General features: G+C 36.1%; 1 protein-coding gene across 1 annotated transcript in view; it reads left to right on the top strand.

Annotated features, from left to right (window-relative positions):
• The window catches only part of LOC101719058 (disintegrin and metalloproteinase domain-containing protein 32), a 147,220-nt gene extending 126,436 nt beyond the window's left edge, over positions 1 to 20,784 (top strand). Inside the window, exons 20-23 of the mRNA XM_087217354.1 lie at positions 3,110 to 3,266; positions 5,620 to 5,658; positions 11,041 to 11,079; positions 19,667 to 20,784. Of these exons, the coding sequence (XP_087073480.1) occupies positions 3,110 to 3,266; positions 5,620 to 5,658; positions 11,041 to 11,079; positions 19,667 to 19,673 (242 nt within the window). The 3' untranslated portion in view covers positions 19,674 to 20,784. The remainder of the gene's footprint in view (positions 1 to 3,109; positions 3,267 to 5,619; positions 5,659 to 11,040; positions 11,080 to 19,666) is intronic.
• The last annotated feature ends 204 nt before the right edge of the window (positions 20,785 to 20,988 follow it).

The following is a 20,988-nucleotide window of genomic DNA, read 5'->3' on the forward strand; positions in this document are numbered from 1 at the left end:
TTCTGTCAATGTGCTGATTGTTCCTTTTTCCCATAAACTCTACATGTAGCCACCCCTCAACACCCCCCATGCTTGCTAAATATCAACCAATCATGTAACTGCTAAATGGAACATCCCCAAACCTTGCGGTAGCCACAGTAAAAACCCTGCTGATTTAAAATTCGGGGCTCTCAATCCTGATCCGCTGCGTCGGTGACGGTTGAGTGCCCCTGATCGAGCTTAAATAAACGACCCTCGTGTGTTTACATCAAAATCGGCTCCTTAGTGGTCTTTGGAGACTTCGCGATCTGGGCACAACAATTTCACATCTAAAAATTAACACCATTTACTCTGTATCTAGTACTCATAACACATCGTGATCAAAATATATGATGAATGTTTAAAGTTTTAAAAATTGTTGCACATTAAAGACACATTACCATTAATCCCCCTCAAGGTACTCTCTACTCACTTTTAACACACTTAGCCCATCATTCTTATCACTTTCTGAAGCAGCTCTGGAAGACCTTTTTTGTGAGTGTCTCTATCATGAAGTGTGACAAAAAATATGGTGAAAGCTGCTGCCAATTGCCATCTAACAGAAAGGCAAGCTTATAAAACCAGTATGGTGTGTCTTCAGATTCACCGAATCTGTCGTCATGTGACTTCCAGTTTTTTCACAAAGTCAAAATAACTGTGAAAAGCAATCCTTTAAATTGATTCAAGACATTGAATCAGCCATGCTAGTGCCAGTGAAGATATGCCTGAAAGAGGACTTCAGAACTGCAAAACCATGAGATAGGTGTTCTACATGAGCAAGAGGATTTTGATGGGGATTGATGGTGATACATTATTTCTGTAATAAATTTTTAAAATTAAGCATTGTTGAATTTTTCAATTGCTCTTCATGTTTTTGCTGTAGAAGAAATTAAATAGAACATAAGATTTTAGTCTGAAGATCTTGATAGTTTTAATGAAAATAATCTTTAAATTGCAGCTCAAGAGATGACAGAAGAGATCCTGGCACAGTGTTCTATCTCTTCACTGTGACTTCAGTTTCTGTCATTCATGAATCTACTGAGTTAGCAAATATTGATTGAACTCTTTATATTCTCCAGATGCTGGGCTAGGCACTGAGGATCGATAGTAAACAAAACAAATCCTTCACATAGATCTTCTCAATTAAGTTTATGTCTAAATATCCAATGCTGATTAGTGGCAGAATTAGGGCCAGGAATCAAGTCTCCTAATTTTTGTACTAGTGCTCATTTAGTAGTAATGCAGTGCTTCCATATATAAAAATACCACCCTACAATCAAATCAATAATGTACCAAATAAAAATGGAATATAAGCAAGTATGATGAAATTCTCTGACAATCCAGTCCTGTGAAACAATCCAAATTTGGGTAATCTTGTGATTATATCATCCCACATTATATATCATTGATTTGGGGGGCCTATGTATAGTGTTATAGTGAGATTTTGCTGTAGCTGCTGTATCATGTAGAATACTCTTGAACTTTTTAGAGCTTTGTTTCCATTTTTTTAGCTACTTTATCTTTGACAAAGGGGCCAAACACTTTGGTGGAGGATAGCCTGTTTAACAAATGGTGCTGGGAAAACTGGCTTTCTACATGCTGAAGGTTGAACCTAGACCCATATCTCTCACCATGCACTAAACTAAAATGAAAATGGATCAATGATTTAAACATTAAAACAGAAACACTTAATATGTGGGAAGATAGAATAGGTAAAACAATTGAAGACATAGACATGGGCAAAGACTTTATGACCAAAGCCTTGGTTTCAGAGGAAACATTACTGAGTCAACAAATTGAATCACATTAAATTTAAAAACTGCACAGCAAAAGAAACCACCTATAGAGTGAAGGAATAACCTACAGAATGGGAAAAACATTTTGCCAGCTGCTCCTCAGACAGAGGACTAATATGTAGACTATGTAAAAACTGCAAAAAAATTAAATTCCCCCAATTTAAATACCCATTCAAAATATCTAAAATGAATGGACACTTCTCAGATAAAGAAGTACAAATGGCCAATAAGTACATTGCTGGCCATTCAGAAAATACAAATTAAAACAACATTGAGAATCCATTTCCCTCCAGAAAGAATGGCCATCAGTAAGAAATCACCAAATAACAAATGCTGGCAAGGCTGCGAGGTGCAGGGGGACTCTTTCTCCCTTGTTGGTGAGAGTGTAAACTGATACAACCACTTTGGAAACCAGTATGGAGATTCTTCAAAAAACTAAAACTAAAGATTCCATTTGACCCAGCTGTTTCCCCTTGGTATCTTCCCAAAAGAGTCATAGAAAAGTTATAAAAGCATCACACCACACTGCTATATGCATACCCATGTTTATAGCAGCACAATTTTTACTAGCTAAATCTTGGAAACAGCCCATATGCCCATCAACAGATGAATGGATAAAGAAAATGTAGAACTTATAAACAGTGGAGTACTGTTCTGCCATAAAGAAGAATAAACTTAAGGCATATTTAGGTAAATGGGTGTAACTCAAGACCATAATTTTAAGTGAAATAAATCAGACACACAAGTTTAAATATTGCATTGTTTCTCTTGTGTGAGAAACCTAAATTATAAATAAGGAGCAAAATGGAGGATAGATATGAAGAAGTAGGAAGAATTTTTTCAAATGGGAGGGGAATAAGAGGTGGGGGGAAAAAAGGGAAAGGGCATTTAAAGAAAGAAAAGAAAAAATGGAAATAGAGCTTTTGTAAATGGGGAGGGAAAGAAGAGTTGGAGGGAGGGGAGTGGAAAGGGAGGGAAAAAAGCATTAAAATGTGTTATGTACATGTATATTCCCCTTGATTAATGTGATCATTATGTACTACAAACTTGTACTATTAAAAATAAATTATTTTGAAAAACCAACAGGGCCAAAATCTCTAAAACTTATCCAAAATAATTTTTTTCACTTTATGAAAAAGTAAATAAAGAGTAATGTTTTACTTATTATTTCAAATCTCACATTCTATATTTTTGTATTCTCGAGTAACAAAAATTGAGACTATCTTAATGAATTTGTTGCAACTTGAAAGTAAAAGCAAACAGTTTAATTTGTAATGTATTTTTTTTATCTTTAGTTTTAATCATCACAAAAGCTTCAGGGAAGGCTAGAAAGAGCTGGCTTCTAAGTTTCTACATATGCTTGCCTGTTCTCGTCATAGTAACTGTAATAGTTACGGCATTGTACAGTTTGAAAAAGTGGTTCACCAAGGATGAGGAATCTTTACCTAGTGAGTAAGTACAATTTGTATTCTAAAGTTAAATGTTACAGCATTTGAATCTCAAATATCAACAGCAGCAATAATGCATTGCACTTTACCAGGATTATAAGTACCACATCAATATCTCATTCAATTGTGTGAAGTATTTGTGAATATCCAACTTAAAAATGTGAAGATTTTAGAGTAGAATCAGTAACCTGCCAAAGTTAATACTTTACTAATTGACAGAGTAAGAACTCAAATTTATCCCTGTGTGATACCTTCAAATATTCTAGAGGTTCTCAACTGTGAACTGCGTCATCTTCAAAAGTGCACCTTTCTTACCCCCTTTTTCATAGGTAAAATATTCCAATTTTATTTTGCTGCCTCAATTTTCAAAAAATTCTATAAGTAGCATTTTCAGAAGACAGATTTATAATTTTGCTTTCATCATATTTTTTATTTTTAAAGAATTCAAACACAGGCAGAGAACAAGATGGCAAATATATATTTGCCTACCACATCAAATAACCAAATGTTGATGTTTTCCTTGTTGCTCTTGAAAAATAAATCATTGCATTTATACCTTTAGTTCATTTATAGTATGATCCCTTCCCTCTCTTCTGCAGAGAACAACCCCTACATTGATAGCTTGTATTTATTACATATTTTACCACATATATGTATAATTCATTAACATCTCCTTTCATTTTGTAAAAAATTAGCATTTCTTATCTGGGAATGCCTTCACTTCTTCATCTCTAAAGGATAGCTTTGCTGAGTACAGTATTCTTGGTTGGCAGTTTTATTCTTTTTTCCTTCAGTTCTATGAAAATCTCATTCCAATCTCACTCAATTGGCTTGTAAAGCTCCTGCTGAGATGTCTGCTGTCAGGTGAACTGAGGCACTCCATGTTGATTATTTCTTTTATCTTGCTGCCTTGAGAATCTTCCCTTTATCTTTAATATTTGTGCCCTTGATAATGATTTGGGGGTATATTTGGTTGAGGAAATCTGACTGGTGACCTCTGAACTTCCTGTACCTGGATATTTGTATATCTAGATATTTGTATAACTATCTAAATTTGGAAAGTTTTCTCTTCCTAATTCTTGAAATAGCTTTCTATTGCTTTGCCATTCTCAAGTACCTTTTGAACCACATAACCAAAGCATTTGCTCTGTTAATGCTTTCTCAAACTTCCTATAAGCTTCCTCTTTATGCATTTTTCGTTTTTCTTTGTGTTCACGAATTCTTCTGTTTGACCTATTCTGTTATTAACTTTTATCATATTTTTAATTTCACTTAATATTTTTAGTTATTTCATTTTAAGATTATTTCTATTTGTACGGTTTCTCTGTGAGAGGGTTGGATTGTTTCTCTGTGTTTTCATGAGGCTCAAGTTTCCTTTAAGTGGCTGTTTTAAATTCTCTGAGAGTGGGTGGTAGGCTTCTTCTATTCTTATTTAGTTAGTTGAGATTAAGATCATGGTTTTCTTCTTTTTTAAGTCTTAAGGCTTGTGTTAGTATGGACATCAACAATATTGATTCTTTTAATCTATTGATATGGAATATCTTCCCATTTATTTATTCCTTCAATTTCTTTTTCTTCCTTCAATTTCTTTCAACATTTTTTTGTAATTTTCAAAGAATACATCTTTTGTAAAATTTATTTCTAAGTATTGTATTCTTATTGAGGCTACTGTAAATGAAATTGTTTTCTTAAATTTCTTTTTCAGTTTGTTGGTATGTATAGTAATACAACTTTTGTGTGTTGATTTTGTATTCTGCCCCTTTACTGGATTTATTAGTTATAAGAGTTGTTTGTGAATTCTAGAGATTTTTATATGTAAGATTATGTTATCTGCAGTCTTTCATCCTTAATTCCATTTACTTGTGAGCTGTAAATTTTATCATTTTTACTCATGCTAGTAGAAGCTTTCCTTGTTGTTAACCCAGCTGTGTGGTAAATGTTTGTGTGTATGTGTGTGTGTGTGTGTGTGTGTGTGTTTTAACCACTCCTCTGTGTGGTGAATGGAAAGGGAAAATTTCCTGGCCCATTTTACCAGACTGTCTAGAAGTCAGTCTAGTTTTTAATTTATACAGTGTAATCCATTTTTAAACAATGAATTAAAAAATTAAAATTTGGGGTGTGAAGATCAGAATCAAACATTCAGGATCAAATGTACACTCTGTGTTTAGAAGTGATAATGAAAAACCCTGGAGAGTTAACTTAGTGGTAGGTACTGTGCTTGGTTAGTAGAGTCCAAAGTTATCTGTAACTAGTTTTATAAAAGAGATTATACTGCTTGTATGATAGTCTGACATTCATTTACAAATTTTTCAAGCTTTATTAGTACTAATTGGGTCATTATTTCCAATTTTTTTTAGATACAAATCAGAAGGCAGCACTAACACGTATGTCAGCAGGTAAGTAAATTAGAAAGTATTATACAGATTCATGCTGAAAACTAAGAGTGAGTTGATAATTCAGTTTCTAAATATTGTTGAACACTCTCAATTGGTAAAATACTGCACTAAAAACCCAAAATGCTAATACAGAGTAATTGAGTTTATAATAAGCTTGCTTTATTTAATAAATGTTGGAAAGCTATGCTAAAGATATGCTCATGAACAACTAAGTGAATGCCTGCTTCCTGGGTTACTTGAGAATAATTTTCTAAAGAGAAATCATTCTAAACCAACAAACTTGTGTATCTTAAAGTCTTTCAATATTACAAAGTAATTTTAACTAAGTGTCCCTTCACACTCTGAAAGCTGGATGTCTCTGCAGAAGTAAGTTGTTTGGGGCTTTCACTCCTCCCTTTCTCACAGTCTTTGTTTACGTGTATATAGGGGTAGTGTTATTCTCTCTAGATTCCTGCCAGTCCAGTTCTTTCCAAATCCATAGGGTAGACTTTCTAGAAGTTTCATTACAAAAAGTATCCCTCATCTGTAAGAAGGCTTTTCTTATCTTTAATCTCATTGTTATTATTATTATTATTGCCTTTTCTTTAAAGTTATACTTTGGAACCATGAATTAGTTTCTTCAAACCAAAATGGCTAGTTTCTGTATTATGTCCTCTTTTGTTATTGTGAACAAGGGAGTTATCTTGTGGTGCTTAAAGATAAGAAGTCTTGGTTACTTTGCCGTGGCCTTGAGTTATATGTCTTCTTATATTCTGTCATCTCCAAAATAAAGACTGGCTTTCTCTCACTCAGTATTGCATAACCAACATGTAGGAAACTAGGTGCTTTATGGTAAGTGATCAATAAAACAAAAACAAACAGAAAAATGCATAGAAAAGTCTGTACATGTGTGTTCACATGTACATGTGTACCTACACATTCATGTACCTGTAATGTTGCAAATTCCACCATTTCTTCCTCTCTCATTATGTTATCTCTCATCTTGAAATTAGTTAACATACTCTCTCTGAGAATTGTTATTCAGATATATTGAGCGAGGGATGACAGGATCATCCACAGAAAAAATGTATATTATAATTACAATAATTTAATTTGAAATGTTAATCTACTGGTCTAAATGTTAATCTTCTGGCTTACTGTGCACCAGACAAACATTTTTAGGATGATTGCTCATTTAAATCTTAGTAACCTCACTTGCCAATGTAGCTGTCAGGTCATTAATCTCTGACGGAATCTTTAACTAGCAGAGAGCCATTGGGAAATCATGTGGAAGCCAAGAAAGCACTGAAGTGGTATGGCTCCACGTGGGTCATATTATTACTACCTTATTATAATTAAATGTTATTTATTTTTATCATTAAGTTTATTGGTACATTTTAGGTATACAGTACAGTTACATTCATCACTGGGATCTTGTAACTTTACGTGATGTATCTTGGTTCTTATTTTTTCCCCATTCCCCTGCCCTCCCTTTACTCCTTTCACCCCTCCCTATTTACAAAGACTTTGTTTCCTATTTTCTCTTTTCTCATATATTTTATTTTCCCTTATTTTCTTTCCCCTACCCCTCCCGTTTTCCCTACTCCTTTAGACCTTTTCTTCCCATTCCACAATATCAATTATACATTTTGATCCTTATTTACACTTTCAGTTTTTCACACCAGAGAAATTATTCTGTATTTACGCATGTGTCTCATAATTATTTCACTGAAGAGTATTGCCTCAATGTACATCCACTTAGCTATAAATGTCTCTAGTTTCTCCTTTTTTATGGCTGAATAGTACACCATTTTATAAAAAAACACATCTTCTTTATCCAGTCTCCAGTTGATGGGCAGTTGGGCTGTTTCCAAGTTTAAGCTATTACAAATGGTGCCACTATAAATATGGGTGCACATATATCACTGTGGTATGATTCTTTTAATTCTTTGGGGAAGATACCCAGCAGAGGAATAGCTGGGTCAAATGGGACTTTTAATCCTAGTTGTTTGAGGTATCTCCATATTGATTTCCACAGTGGTTGCACCAGTCTGCACTCCCACCAACAATGGAGAAGGGTTCCTTTCTTCCCATAACCCTGCCAGCATTTGTTATTGGTTGATTTCTTGATAGCAGCCATTCTTTCTGGGGTGAGGTGGAATCTCAGTGTTGTTTTCATCTGCATCTCTTGAATGACCAATGATGTTGAACATTTTTTCATATGTTTATTTGCTGTTTCTACTTGTTTGTCTGAGAAATGTCTGTTCATTTTAGATGCCCATTTTTGAATTGGGTCTTTATATTTGGGGGGGGGTGTCTGATTTTTTTTTACTTCTTTATTCTGGATAGTAGACCTTTTTCTGAAGAACAGGTGCTAAAATTTTTTTTCCCACATTGTAGGTTGTCTCTTAGCTCTGTTGGTAGTTTCTCTTGCAGTGCAGAAGCTTTTTAATAGAAAAGATCCCAGTTGTTGATTCTTTGTGCTACTTTCCCATGCTACTGAGGATTTGTTCATAAAGTCTTTTCCTATGCCAATGTCTTTAAGAGTTCTATCTAACTTATCTTCCAGCAAGTTTAGTGTTTCTGTTTTAATATTTAGATCTTCAGTCCACTTTGATTTTTGTTTAATGCATGGGGAAAGATAGAGGTCTAGTATTAATCTTTGGCAAGTTGAAATCCAGTTTTTCCAACATCATTTATTAAAGAGGCTATCTTTCCTCCAGTGAGGATGGTGGGCTCCTTTGTCAAAGATGAGGTAGCTGAGTATGGCTGGAGTTGTTTCTGCATCTTCTAATCTATTCCACTGATCCTTGGGTCTGTTTCTTTGCCAGTACCATGCTGATTTTATCACAATAGCTTTGTAGTATAGTTTCAAGTTGAGGATTGTGATACCCCCTGCCATGTCTGTGTTGCCTAGAATTGCTTTTGCTATTCTAGGTCTATTCTGGTTCCAAATGAATTTTTCCATTGTTTTCTCTAGATCTGTGAAATATACTGTTGGGATTTCAATCGGGATTTCATTGAATCTGTATAGCAGCTTTGGAAGTATGGCCATTTCACTATATTGGTTCTTCCTACCCAGGATCAAGGAATGTCTTTCCATTTTCTTATATCCTCTTTGATCTCTTTTTTCAGAGTGTTGTAGTAGGTGGGGGTGGGGGTAGGGGTGGCAGTGGTGCTGCAGGCATGTTGCTCGGATCATCACTGGTCCAGTTCTGGCTTGGAGGCCTGGATGGGGATGGGGCAGCGCTGATGGCTCCACTTGGCTCCACTCCTCACCGGTCTGCTCCTGGCTGGGAGGCCCGGATGGGGGTATAACTAAATTTTAAATGTCTAAATTCTGTCAATATCTCCAGTATTTTCCTAAATGAGAGGAGGTTCTTAGACCATTTATCAGCAAGTTCTGATCATGAATCCTCCAATATTGTTGTTATTTTGCGTTCAGCTTCCTCTAGGTTTTTAACCTGTGTGGCCTCATCCTCCATTTATTGTTACTTTTATATAAAGACTTAAAATCATCCATCAACTCTTTTGCTCACTAATCATTCTTGACTACATTTACTCTTCATTGTGGGTTCAATTTTCTTGTTGCTGAAGAACAACTCTTTTGCCTTTTAGTTAGCATCTATGTGTTATAAACATTTTGTGGTAAATGCGTGAACATGATGTTTTTTCATGTACATACCATCTAAGGTCAACAAATGAACATCAGTTGTTAGTCTGATTATTTATTCCTTTCCAAGTAATGTGTGTATTTTTTAGGTGGCTTGTAAGATTTCTTCTTTGAAATGTTTTATTAACATATGTTTTGATATAGCATTTAAAGATTTATCCAGCTTTGGATTCAATATAATCATTAGATAAGAAGACTCAGGGCATTAATTTCATGAAGAGTTCTGTTGTTACAGTTATCCCCTGGGGAAGTTGTGGTTCAGAGTTCGAGGCCTCAGTTGTTTGTGGATTTTTCATTAGAACTTAGTAATTATTTATGGAAACCCCCACAATTTCTCCCTCAGCTCTCCTCTGCAATTGTTTTTTGAGTGGGAATTTTGTAAATAGCCAATCCAAGAGTTATATTTAGTTCTCTTTGCTGCTGATTGGCTGTTGCCCTATAAACCATGGCAGATGTACCAGAATTCTCACTGCTATACCACCTGTAGCTATCTTGAGAGTTTCCAGTTTTGTTCTTCTCAAAGCCCTAAGATCTCTAAGATGTGGCCAAAATGTTTGCACCTTCTAAGGCTTTATAATACATTATTTAATTAAATTAAATTACGTAAGTGTGGGAGACATAGCACATTTAGGTTTAAACTATACACTCGATCTTAGCCAAAAAGCCAAGAAGCGATTAGATTTAAACTATGAAATAGGCATTTATAGGCATTTTTCTGACCATATCTGAAATTTGCAGTTTTTCACAATTTGCGGGTACTCAAGGAACATAACCACCATGATTTTCAGGGGTCCACTGTATCTGTTCGATTCTTGACTCTTGACTGTTCTTTTTTTCTTCATCTGAAATGACTTCATTTAATAGGGTCCTCTCAATTTAGCTTCCATGTTTCTTAACTGAACTGCTCATAAATATGGATTTTTACCTATTTGGCATTGTTTGATTTTCACATATCACTTCACTAATTACCCACACTTTTAGTGGTTATCATTTTTCTTGCCTTACTTCTGCCTTGATCTCTGCAGAAATGTTAAACATTTTCTGAAGGTTTTTGTTCATTGTTGATCTTGATGTGTGTATTTTTTGTTTTACTGTGCTATGCCCATGAACATTTACTATTTTATATTTGTAAGCTCAGTCCCAGAAAGAGTGTTCAATCTCATGGCAGTTCTTCATGACCTGAGTTGTAGAGATCCAAACTGGGAGGAGGAGAGGTTTTTGATGTATTTCTGCTAGGTCATGAACATGACTGCAATTTCTATGCTTCCTGATTCAAACTTGTGAATAGTGCAGTTGTATGCTTGAGCCTTTTCTCTGTTGTATGGAGCAAGCTTGGAGTTCCTGGATCTCTACAGTTGAAGTTTTCTCATCAGTCCAGTTTGCCAGACAACCCTGAAGTGAAGAAGAATTTTAATTTACAACATATAGCAATGTATATTCCAGAAACAAATAGTTAACTCAATGCCAGATTTAGGAAGTTAGAGTCAAACTTACATTCTGTGCTTAGAAGTCAAGAAAAAAAATGATCTCTGCTATATTTAGACTACTCTTCACTAGAGAATTTAAATTCGGTATGGTATATTGTACTTGGTGTTTGGAGAAATAGTAACAGTACATATTTGCGTGCCCTAAATGTTTAAAGAGTTGACTTTTATATAAAATGGCCCTTTCTTCATTCACGTAATAATCAAGTTTCTTAGTATTAACTCATCAATGCTGTTTTTATATAGGTCCACACCAGAAGATAGTACCCAAGCCTATACCAGCAGGTAAGCTACCTTGAAAGTATTTCTTAGTAAATAAATAGGTTGAAAAGTAATAAAGAAAATGTTGATAATTCACAAATAATTGTCAATTTTGGGGGCAGCCAGAACTGTTTATGTTCCTCATAAACCTTTAACATCCCAAAATCATGTTCACAAAGTTTCTCTGAATTCTTTTTAAGTTGTGTTTGTTTGTGTTCTTTTGTGTTGTTTTCCATGCCCCACAGGTAAGGCCTTTTGACCTCTCTGAAATGACTCAGTATTTACTGGTCTGGTCATCCACCTTTCTTGTGGAGTTTTCTTTTGTTTTCATTTTTCTTTAATTGTCTAGTATTTTTCCTTCAAGTGAGCTATTTTAGTTACATTCAGTTCACTGCTCTTCCAGAATGTTCTTCCTGTCCACAGGTTAAGTATTTTAGGCTGTACCAGAAAATTTTATAGTTTCTGACTTCTCCGTTGCAAGTGACCCTGTCCATTAGGAAAGCCACATCTTTCTGTATCCTTTATTCTCGGTTGTTCTTGGATGTCTCCCAACATTGCCACTATTTTATTGACATTACTTCCTCCAAATGAAGAATGACAAAAAGCTGATTTTCTTTACCATCTTCACTCTCTGTCAATCTTATGAGAGTTGTGATAGAGTACTGGAACGCTGCATTTCTCTGGAGACATGCTCTCCTGGAAGCACTACCATCCCTTTATGTTCTGAAACTGCTAGAAGGCAACAGCCATGTTTATTTTGCTTATCACCAATTTATAGGTAGCACCATACAAAGCAAATGCACAATAGTTGTGTAATGAATGTGTGATAACTCTAGAAGTTCATGTACACACATATAATTGGTGTCATAACTATTCCAATTACCCCTCACTGCCATTCACATGTTGGTGCTCTTTTAGAAGTGATACTCAAGTAGACTGAGGGATAGGAAAGGGTATATATATAACCTATAGGAAAATATGTGTTGTGTTGGAAGAGTGTGATCTGGGAGTTATCCCACTAGTCTAGCTTTGTGTTCAGCATACAACAGAAGAGCATTTCAAAGTTTTGTTTTATTTTATTTAATAGGCTCAGCACATGTAGTTGCTGTGATTTACTGCTATTGCTATAGCACCTGTTGTATATTGTTTTTCTGTTCTTTTTTCATCTTTTTTTCTTTTTGAAACCCAATAGGAGATGTTAGTAGATGAAGTTATTTGGGTAAATATAACAAAACAAGAAATTTTTTTAAAAGTAGAAACCTAATGGCTGTATATTACAGTTTTTGCTCAGAAAAATAGCAAAATGTAACTATAAAGTTTATGAAGATAAGACATAGTGTAGGTAGGGAGAGAATGGGTAAGGTAAAAACATGCTATTGTTACCCAGTTATCTTTTTTTGTTACTTAATTATCTATCTAATTATTTTTATTATATCATCTCTGAATTATCTCAATTTGTCTTCCTTTCATATTTTTTCTTTTCCATTATTTTGTTTGGGGGTTTAAATATAAGGAATCTGTGAGTTGTGAAATGCACAAGAGGCCCAAGATCTTTACACTTGGTAATAATTAGTATAGAAATAGAAATTTATCAGGTATTTCTTTTTCAGAACTTTGAAGAGAATGAGAAAAACATTACCATAAAATTAAATATAGCATAATTTTGACAGATTGTATAATGTCAGCCTAAACATGTCATTTCCTTACATCTTTAGGTCAGTATCACAGGGAAGCAACAAAATGCATAGCACTAAGTATATTAGGAGATTTTTAAAAATAAATACATATTTTCAATTAAAATGAAATTCGTAATCCAATTAATTCCTAAGTAGTATTTAGATACATGAATTAGTAAAGAATTGCATTAATAATTTAGTCAATCTTAGTAAATTTTTTAGTATCTTTTAATTCAGGTTAAGAATGTTTTCTTACATTTATTGAGAACTTATTATTAGAATGGAATTAAAGAGTGAAGCTAATAATATGTAATATCTATAAATTAGTTTATAAAACAAACTTACAATTAGGTCTATTTTATCTGTTAGGTACAATAAGCACAGTTGCTTATGGTATATGAGTTTTCACAGGACCAAAAATGTTTGCAATGTAAAAATCTAAAAATGATTGTAACATATGGGAAAAGTAAAATTAATATGCACAGTATGTAAATTTCTAATAATAGATAAATATAGTAAATTGTTACATTCACAAAATTTCATTATAGGAGAAAAAATGTTATTCTCTTATTTGCAAATACTTCTCATTAAAAATGACAGTACCCCAGAAATCATAGAAAAGAATAGTATAAATAATTTACTCATGGAGTCGTGCTGAAAACACCGAATCAGCCAGCTGCAGACGGGAAGGTCTGTGGATGGGGTCCCGAGGTCGCCAGTCACGTGGAAAACACCGAATCAGCCTGCTGCAGATAGGCAGGTCTGCGGATGCGGTCCCAAGGTTGCCAGTCACACTGAAAACACCGAATCAGCCCATGCCCCAGCAGCAATCCACTGGACCGCCCCACTCCTTTGACCTCTTCTCTGTACAGCCACCTGGTTCCACACTACAAAGATGCAGAGGACACCGGACCACCAGACCACTGTAATGGAGCTAATCAAGTTCTCAGCATTTAAAGAATTCCTGCCCAGAGGTAGGGGCTTCTGAGCTGCCGTCCCACTGCTCCTGGTCCAGAGGAAGGGGCTGCCTGGCCACCATCCCTCCTGCCGCTCCCAGCCCAGAGGAAAGGGCTTTTGGGCTGCCGTCCATCCCGCCACTCCCAGCCCAGAGGTAGGGTCTTCTGAGCTGCCATCCCACTGCTCCTGGTCCAGAGGAAGGGGCTTCTGGGCTGCCAAACGTCCTGGCGCTCCCTGCCCAGAGGAAGGGGCTTTCGGGTCACCATCCCTACCACCACTCCTGGCCCCTGGCCCACCTCTCCCAGCTCAGAGGAGGTGAGCTGCACAGATGCCAACAGTACCCCCCCTGCCCACCCAGTCAAAATGAGAAAACACATAAATAAGTCTCAAAACCAGACTTTCAGATTACCTACAGCAACCCCAAAGGGAAATGAGATGGAACACTCTGATACTCAACCACCTGGACCCACTGAACTGGCAACAAAAGGAGATCTGGAAAAAATGAAATCAGAAATAATTTCTCAGATAACAGGAGAAATTGTGCTCCTAGTGCAAGACATGATTAATGAAACTAGAGAGGAGCTGAGGAACATGATGGAATCCCAACATAGGAAACAAATGGAATTCATAAAACAGATGCAAATAGATTTCCAGGACATGAAAAACTCCATTGAAAGTCTACACAGCAGAATAAGCCAATGTGAGGACAGAATTTCAGATATAGAAGTTAAGATTGCAATTAATGACCAGGAAAAGAAAAATTGCTTCAAAATTATAAGGGAACATGAGAAATCAATCCAGCACCTGCTAGACGACTCAAAGAAGAATAACATAAGACTGATTGGAGTCAATGAAGAAACAGGAGAGAGTGCAGATGACATAAAAAAACTCTTCACAGAAGTAATGGCAGAAAACTTCCGAAGCAGGGGAAAAGAACTTGACATACAGATAAGTGAGGGATACAGGATTCCAAATAGCCTTGATCAATAAAATCTACACATAGGCATATAATTGTTAAGATTCCAGAAACTCAACAGAAGAACAAAGTTCTCCAAGCAGTTAGAGAAAAGAAACAAATCACATAGAAACGAAAGCCCATCAGAATCACAGCAGACTTCTCAACACAAACCATCAAGGCAAGAAGAGCTTGGAGTGACATATTCCAAGCCCTAAAAGAAAACAGCCTCCAACCCAGATTGATGTACCCTGCAAAACTATCTTTCAAAATGGATGGAGAAATAAGATACTTTCATAACAAAGAGCATCTTAGGAACTTTGTGAATACCATACCAGCACTCCAAAGAATTTTACACAATATCCTAGGAACAGACATTGAGGATCACAACCCCAGGAAGCAAAGCAGAATGAACCCATCTGGCATGACAAGAAATTAAATGTAAAGGGGGAGAACCCAATAAAAAGAAGTCATGGCAATGATAAGTCAATATGTTTCAGTTATAACCATCAATGTTAATGGTCTCAATTCACCAATCAAAAGAAATAGACTGGCAGAATGGGTCAAGAAGCAAAACCCAACAATAAGCTGCCTACAAAAAACACACTTAATTCAAAAGGAAACTCATTCACTGAAAGTTAAAGAGTGGAAAACAATACTCCATGCAACAGGAACTGCAAAAAAAAAGCAGGAGTAGCTTTCCTCTTTGCAGATCAAGTAGATTTCAAACCAACACTGATTAAGAGAGATGAAGAAGGACACTACATCCTCGTAAAGGGAACAATCCAAGAAGAAGAGATGACAATCATAAATATCTATGCACCAAACACTAGTCCGCCCAACTATATAAAACAAATACTAACGGACATGAAAAGTCATATATGCACTAATACAGTTGTAGTGGGGGACCTCAAAACCCCACTGTCACAAATGGATAGATCAACTAGACAAAAAATAAGTAACGAAATACTAGAACTCAATCGAACTCTCAAAGAAATGAATTTAACCGATGTTTACAGAGTGTTCCACCCCACAAAATCAGAATACACGTTCTTCTCAGCTGCACATGGGTCATTCTCCAAAATAGACCACATACTTACACATAGAACATGTTTAAGTTAATGCAAAGGAACTGAAGTTATCCCCTGTATATTATCAGACCATAGTGCGATGAAATTGGAGATCCTTTGCAAAAGAAACTCAAAAAATTTCATAAACATGTGGAAATTGAACAGCACACTTCTGAATAACCAATGGGTCATAGAGGAAATTAAAGAAATCAGACAGTTCCTTCAATTCAATGACAATGACAATACAACATATTGGAATCTATGGGACACAATGAAAGCAGTCTTACAAAGGAAATTCATGGCAGTGAATATGCACATTAGGAAAACAGAATGAGCCCAATTAACCTGATGCTGAATCTCAAGCTTCTAGAAAAAGAAGAGCAGGACAAACCCAAAGCTCATACAAGGGAGGAAATTATAAAGATCAGAGGAGAAATCAATGCAATGGAGACTAAGAGAATGATATAAAAAAAATCAATTAAGCCAAGAGTTGGTTCTTTGAAAGAATCAACAAAATTGACACACCCTTAGCCAACCTTGTCAGAAAAAGGAAAGAAAAGGCCCAAATCCGTGCAATTAGGAATGAAAAGGGTGAAATGACAACAGACCCAGCAGAAATCCAGAGGCTCAACAATACCTACTTCCAGAACCTATACACCAATAAGATGGAAAACACAGAAGAAATGGAGAGATTGCTAGATATATATGAATTACCAAAGTTGAATGATGAAGACCTAACAATTCTAAACAACCCAATATCAACCAATGAAATTGACAACATAATTAAAAACTTACCAACTAAGAAAAGCCCGGGCCCTGATGGTTTCACTGCTGAACTCTACAAGACATTTAGAGAGGAACTACTGCCACTACTGTTTAAACTCTTCAATGAAATTGAAAAGGAAGCAATACTCCCAAATTCATTCCTGGAAGCAAGCATCACCTTGATCCCCAAAGCAGAGAAAGACCCAGACAAAAAGGAGAACTATAGGCCAATCTCACTAAAGAACACAGATGCACAAAATCCTTAATAAGATACTGGCAAATATAATGCAGAAGATTATCAAGAAGATCATACACCCTGATCAAGTGGGATTCATCCCAGGGATGCAGGGATGGTTCAAGATATGCAAATCAATCAATGTAACACATTATATCAATACAGCCAAGGACAAAAACCATATGATTTTCTCCATAGATGCAGAAAAAGCATTTGACAAAATCCAACATGCATTTATGATAAAAACCCTACAAAAAATTGGAATAGATGGTCTCTACCTCAAACTGATAAAAGCCATCTATGAAAAACCAACAGCCAATATCATACTAAATGGTCAAAAACTGAAATCCTTCACACTAAAATCAGGAACAAGACAAGGATGTCCACTATCACCACTCTTGTTCAATATAGTCTTGGAAACATTAGCCACAACAATTAGACAAGAGAAAGAAATAAAAGAAATAAAGATAGGAAATGAAGAAGTCAAATTGTCATTATTTTCAGATGACATGATACTGTATATAGAAGACCCCCAGAACCCCTCCAAAAGTCTTCTAGACTTAATAACCAAATTCAGTCAAGTAGCTGTTTACAAGGTCAACACACAAAAATCAATAGCTTTCCTCTACACGAATGACAGACTCACTGAGAGAGAAATAGGACAAACAATTCCTTTCACAATAGCATCCAAAAAACTGAAATACATAGGAATCAACCTAATGAAAGAAATCAAAGACCTCTTCTCTGAAAACTATAGCACTCTGAAAAGAGAGATTGAAGATGATATCAGAAAATGGAAAGACATCCCCTGCTCCTGGGTAGGAAAGATTAATATAGTGAAAATGGCCATACTTCCAAAACTGCAGTATAGATTAAATGCAATTCCAGTTGAGATCCCAGCAGCATACTTCATGGACCTTGAGAAAACAATCCAAAAATTCGTTTGGAACAAGAAGAGACCCAGAATAGCAAAAGCAATTCTAGGTAACAGAGACATGGCAGGGGGTATCACAATCCCCAACTTACAACTATACTACAAAGCTACTGTGATAAAAACAGCATGATACTGGCAAAGAAACAGACCTAAGGACCAGTGAAACAGATTAGAAGATGCAGAAACGACGCCAGACACACTCAGCCATCTCATCTTCGATAAAGGAGCCAAACACCCTCCTTGGAGGAAAGATAGCCTCTTTAATAAATGGTGCTGGAAAAATTGGGTTTCACCTTGCCAAAGATTAAAACTAGACCTATATCTCTTGCCATGCACTAAACTCAAATCTAAATGGATTAAAGACCTAAATATTAAAATAGAAACGTTGAACCAGTTGGAACAGAGGTTAGGTAGAACCCTTGAAGACACTGGTGTAGGAAAAGATTTTATGAACAAAACCTCAGCTGCCCATCAACTAGCACAAACAATCAACAAGTAGGATCTCTTCTTATTAAAAAGGTTCTGCACAGCAAGAGAAACCACCAGCAGTATGAAGAGACAACCCAGAATGTGGGAAAAAATCTTCACCTGCTTTTCCTATATCTCGAATCTATAAACAACTTAAAAAGATCAAACCTCCCAAATTTAAAGATCCAGTCCAAAAGTGGGCATCTGAAATTAACAGACATTTCTCAGACAAAGAAGTAGAAATAGCAAATAAATACATGAGAAAATGTTCAACATCACTGGTCATTGGAGAGATGCAAATGAAAACAATGCTGAGATTCCACCTCACCCCAGAAAGAATTGCTGCTATCATGAAATCAACCAATAACTAATGCTGGTGGGGCTGTGGGGAAAGAAGAGGAACCCTGCTCCACTGCTGGTGGGAGTGCAGACTGGTGCAACCACTGTGGAAATCAGTATGGAGATATCTCAAAGAACTAGGACTGGAAGTCCCATTTGACCCCGCTATTCCCCTGCTGGGAATCTTCTCCAAAGAATTAAAAGAATCATACCACAGTGATATATGTGCACCCATGTTCATAGCAGCACAGTTTGTGATAGCTAAAACTTGGAAACAGCCCAAATGCCCATCAACTGGAGACTGGATAAAGAAAATGTGGTTTTTTATAAAATGAAGTACTACTCAGCCATAAAAAATGAGAAATTAGAGACATTTATAGCTAAATGGATGCACATTGAGGCGATACTCTTAAGTGAAATAAATAGGACACACATGAATAAATACTGAATAGTTTCTCTGGTGTGAGAAACTGAAAGTGTAAATAAGGACTAAAAGGTATAATAGGTAATGTGAAATAGGAAGAAAAGGGGCAAAGGGGAAGGAAGTGGGAGGGGCAGGGGAAAGGAAAGAAGGGTATTGAATTAATATGAGAAAATGGAAAAATAGGAACAAAATCTTTGTAAATAGGGAGGGATGGAGGGGTTGAAGGGAGAGCTGGGCAAGGGTGAAAAACAAGAACCAAGAGAGACTATGTAAAGGTGCAAATTTCCAACGATGAATATCATTATATTTTATACCTAAAATGTACCATTGATTAGAATGAATAATCGATATTGCAAAATAGGTAGAAAAGGCACAAAGGAGTAGGGTTAGTGAGAGGAAAGGAAAGGAAAGAAGGGAAAGGAAAAATGATGAGAACTGAAAAAAATGGAAATAAAGTCTTTGTAAATAGGGAAGGGTGGAGGGGGTGAAGGGAGGGCTAGGAATGGGGAAAAAATAAGAACCAAGATGCATTATGTAAAGGTACAATTCCCAATGAGAAACGTAATTGTGTTGTATACCTAAAATGTACCAATGAAAGAATTTTTAAAAAAGAAAAATAACTTACTCATGAAGAAAACATTTAACAAAAAAAAATTGTGGAGATTCTTTCAAAAATTCTTTTCTCTGTCTCATGAATCTCTCATCTGGCAGTACCCTATAGGCATGGTTTGCAGTGGAATAGAGTTTGCTATTAGTACCCTAAACCCATGCGTTTTTTTCTCCCATAGTAACTAGGAGTCCCTTCAGAAGGCAGGAGATACTATCAAGGTCTCACTGAGAATCGAAGACACCACCTTTCCTCTCCTGGTCACAGCTGAAGAAATCAATAAACTGAGTGTGGACCATTTTGCATGCTGGTGGATCTGCTTTTCTTTTCCCTTCTTGCACCTCAGAATTCAGCCTAGCTAGAGTTGTGGGACTTCCGGGCCCCAAACTAGAGTGTGGTCCCATATCAGTCATTTCCTTTGTCAGTGGACTCCCCAGCTCTTTCCATTATCTCCTCTGCAGCTTTCCTGCTATCTGCCACCTTCTTGTAGTTTACTGCACAGGATCCTTATTCATCACAGTCGCTGGACTGTGGACCATGCTCCTCCCAATCTTTGAGGCTGGACTGGCTATATGTGTGTCTAGGAAATTAAGCTATTTCCCTTCTCACCTTCCCACAACTTCACCTTAGGGTTGGGGAGGGGCTGTGTCAGCTTCATGGGCTGTTTTCCCTCAGGACACTGTTTCTGTACCTGCCATGTTCCCTTGTCCCAGGTAACCTAGAGGTCCATCCCAGAAAAGAGAGAGGCAGCTTCCAAATGACCCACACAGCTTGGGCGTGGGTCCCACGCTCAAATATTAATCTTGTGTCAGTGTTTGACCTGAAGATTGACTGAGAAAAGTTTTTCTCATTTTCCTTTTTCTGTAAGAATATATGTAAAATTATTTACTTCTTCAACTAAATGTTTGGCAAAATTTACTAATGAAGTTCTCTGGGGGAAATTTTTTTGGTGAAAGACTTTAAATTATAGATTCAATCCCTTTAACAAGGGACTATTAAAATTTTCCATTTATTTTGTGATAGTTTTTTTCAGATATTGTATTTTTAAAAGAACTTACCCATTTCATTTAATGATCAAACATTTGAGATAGTTTTTCATCATATCCTACTGTCTGCAAAATCCAGTTACATCCCCTCTCATTCCTAATAGTGACATATGTTCTCTCTGAGGATTCTTCCTAAGAATTATTCATTTAATTAATTTACTAATTTCCCTAGACCATCTGTTGATTTGTTTTTTCTGTTGCATGTCTGTTTTTTTGTTTCGCCGCAACTGGTTTCACCTATTAACATGCTCTTGTTGAGGTAAAAATTTAATTATTCATTTTAGATCTTCACTTCAGATGTATTAATTTATTTTCATTTTTATTAATACATGTTTCTGTTACATAAAAAATACATTCATTGTGGGTAGTTGGTACATGGCACTCCTTAATTCTTTTTACCTCTGCCTCCCCTCTCCCTTTGATTTCTTCCTCCCCTTTGCATTTTCAAAAGATCTGT

The sequence above is a fragment of the Heterocephalus glaber genome, unplaced genomic scaffold (genome assembly GCF_053883595.1).
Source record: "Heterocephalus glaber isolate CG9 unplaced genomic scaffold, H.glaber_assembly_v1.0 deba00001461, whole genome shotgun sequence".
Lineage (NCBI taxonomy): Eukaryota > Metazoa > Chordata > Mammalia > Rodentia > Bathyergidae > Heterocephalus > Heterocephalus glaber.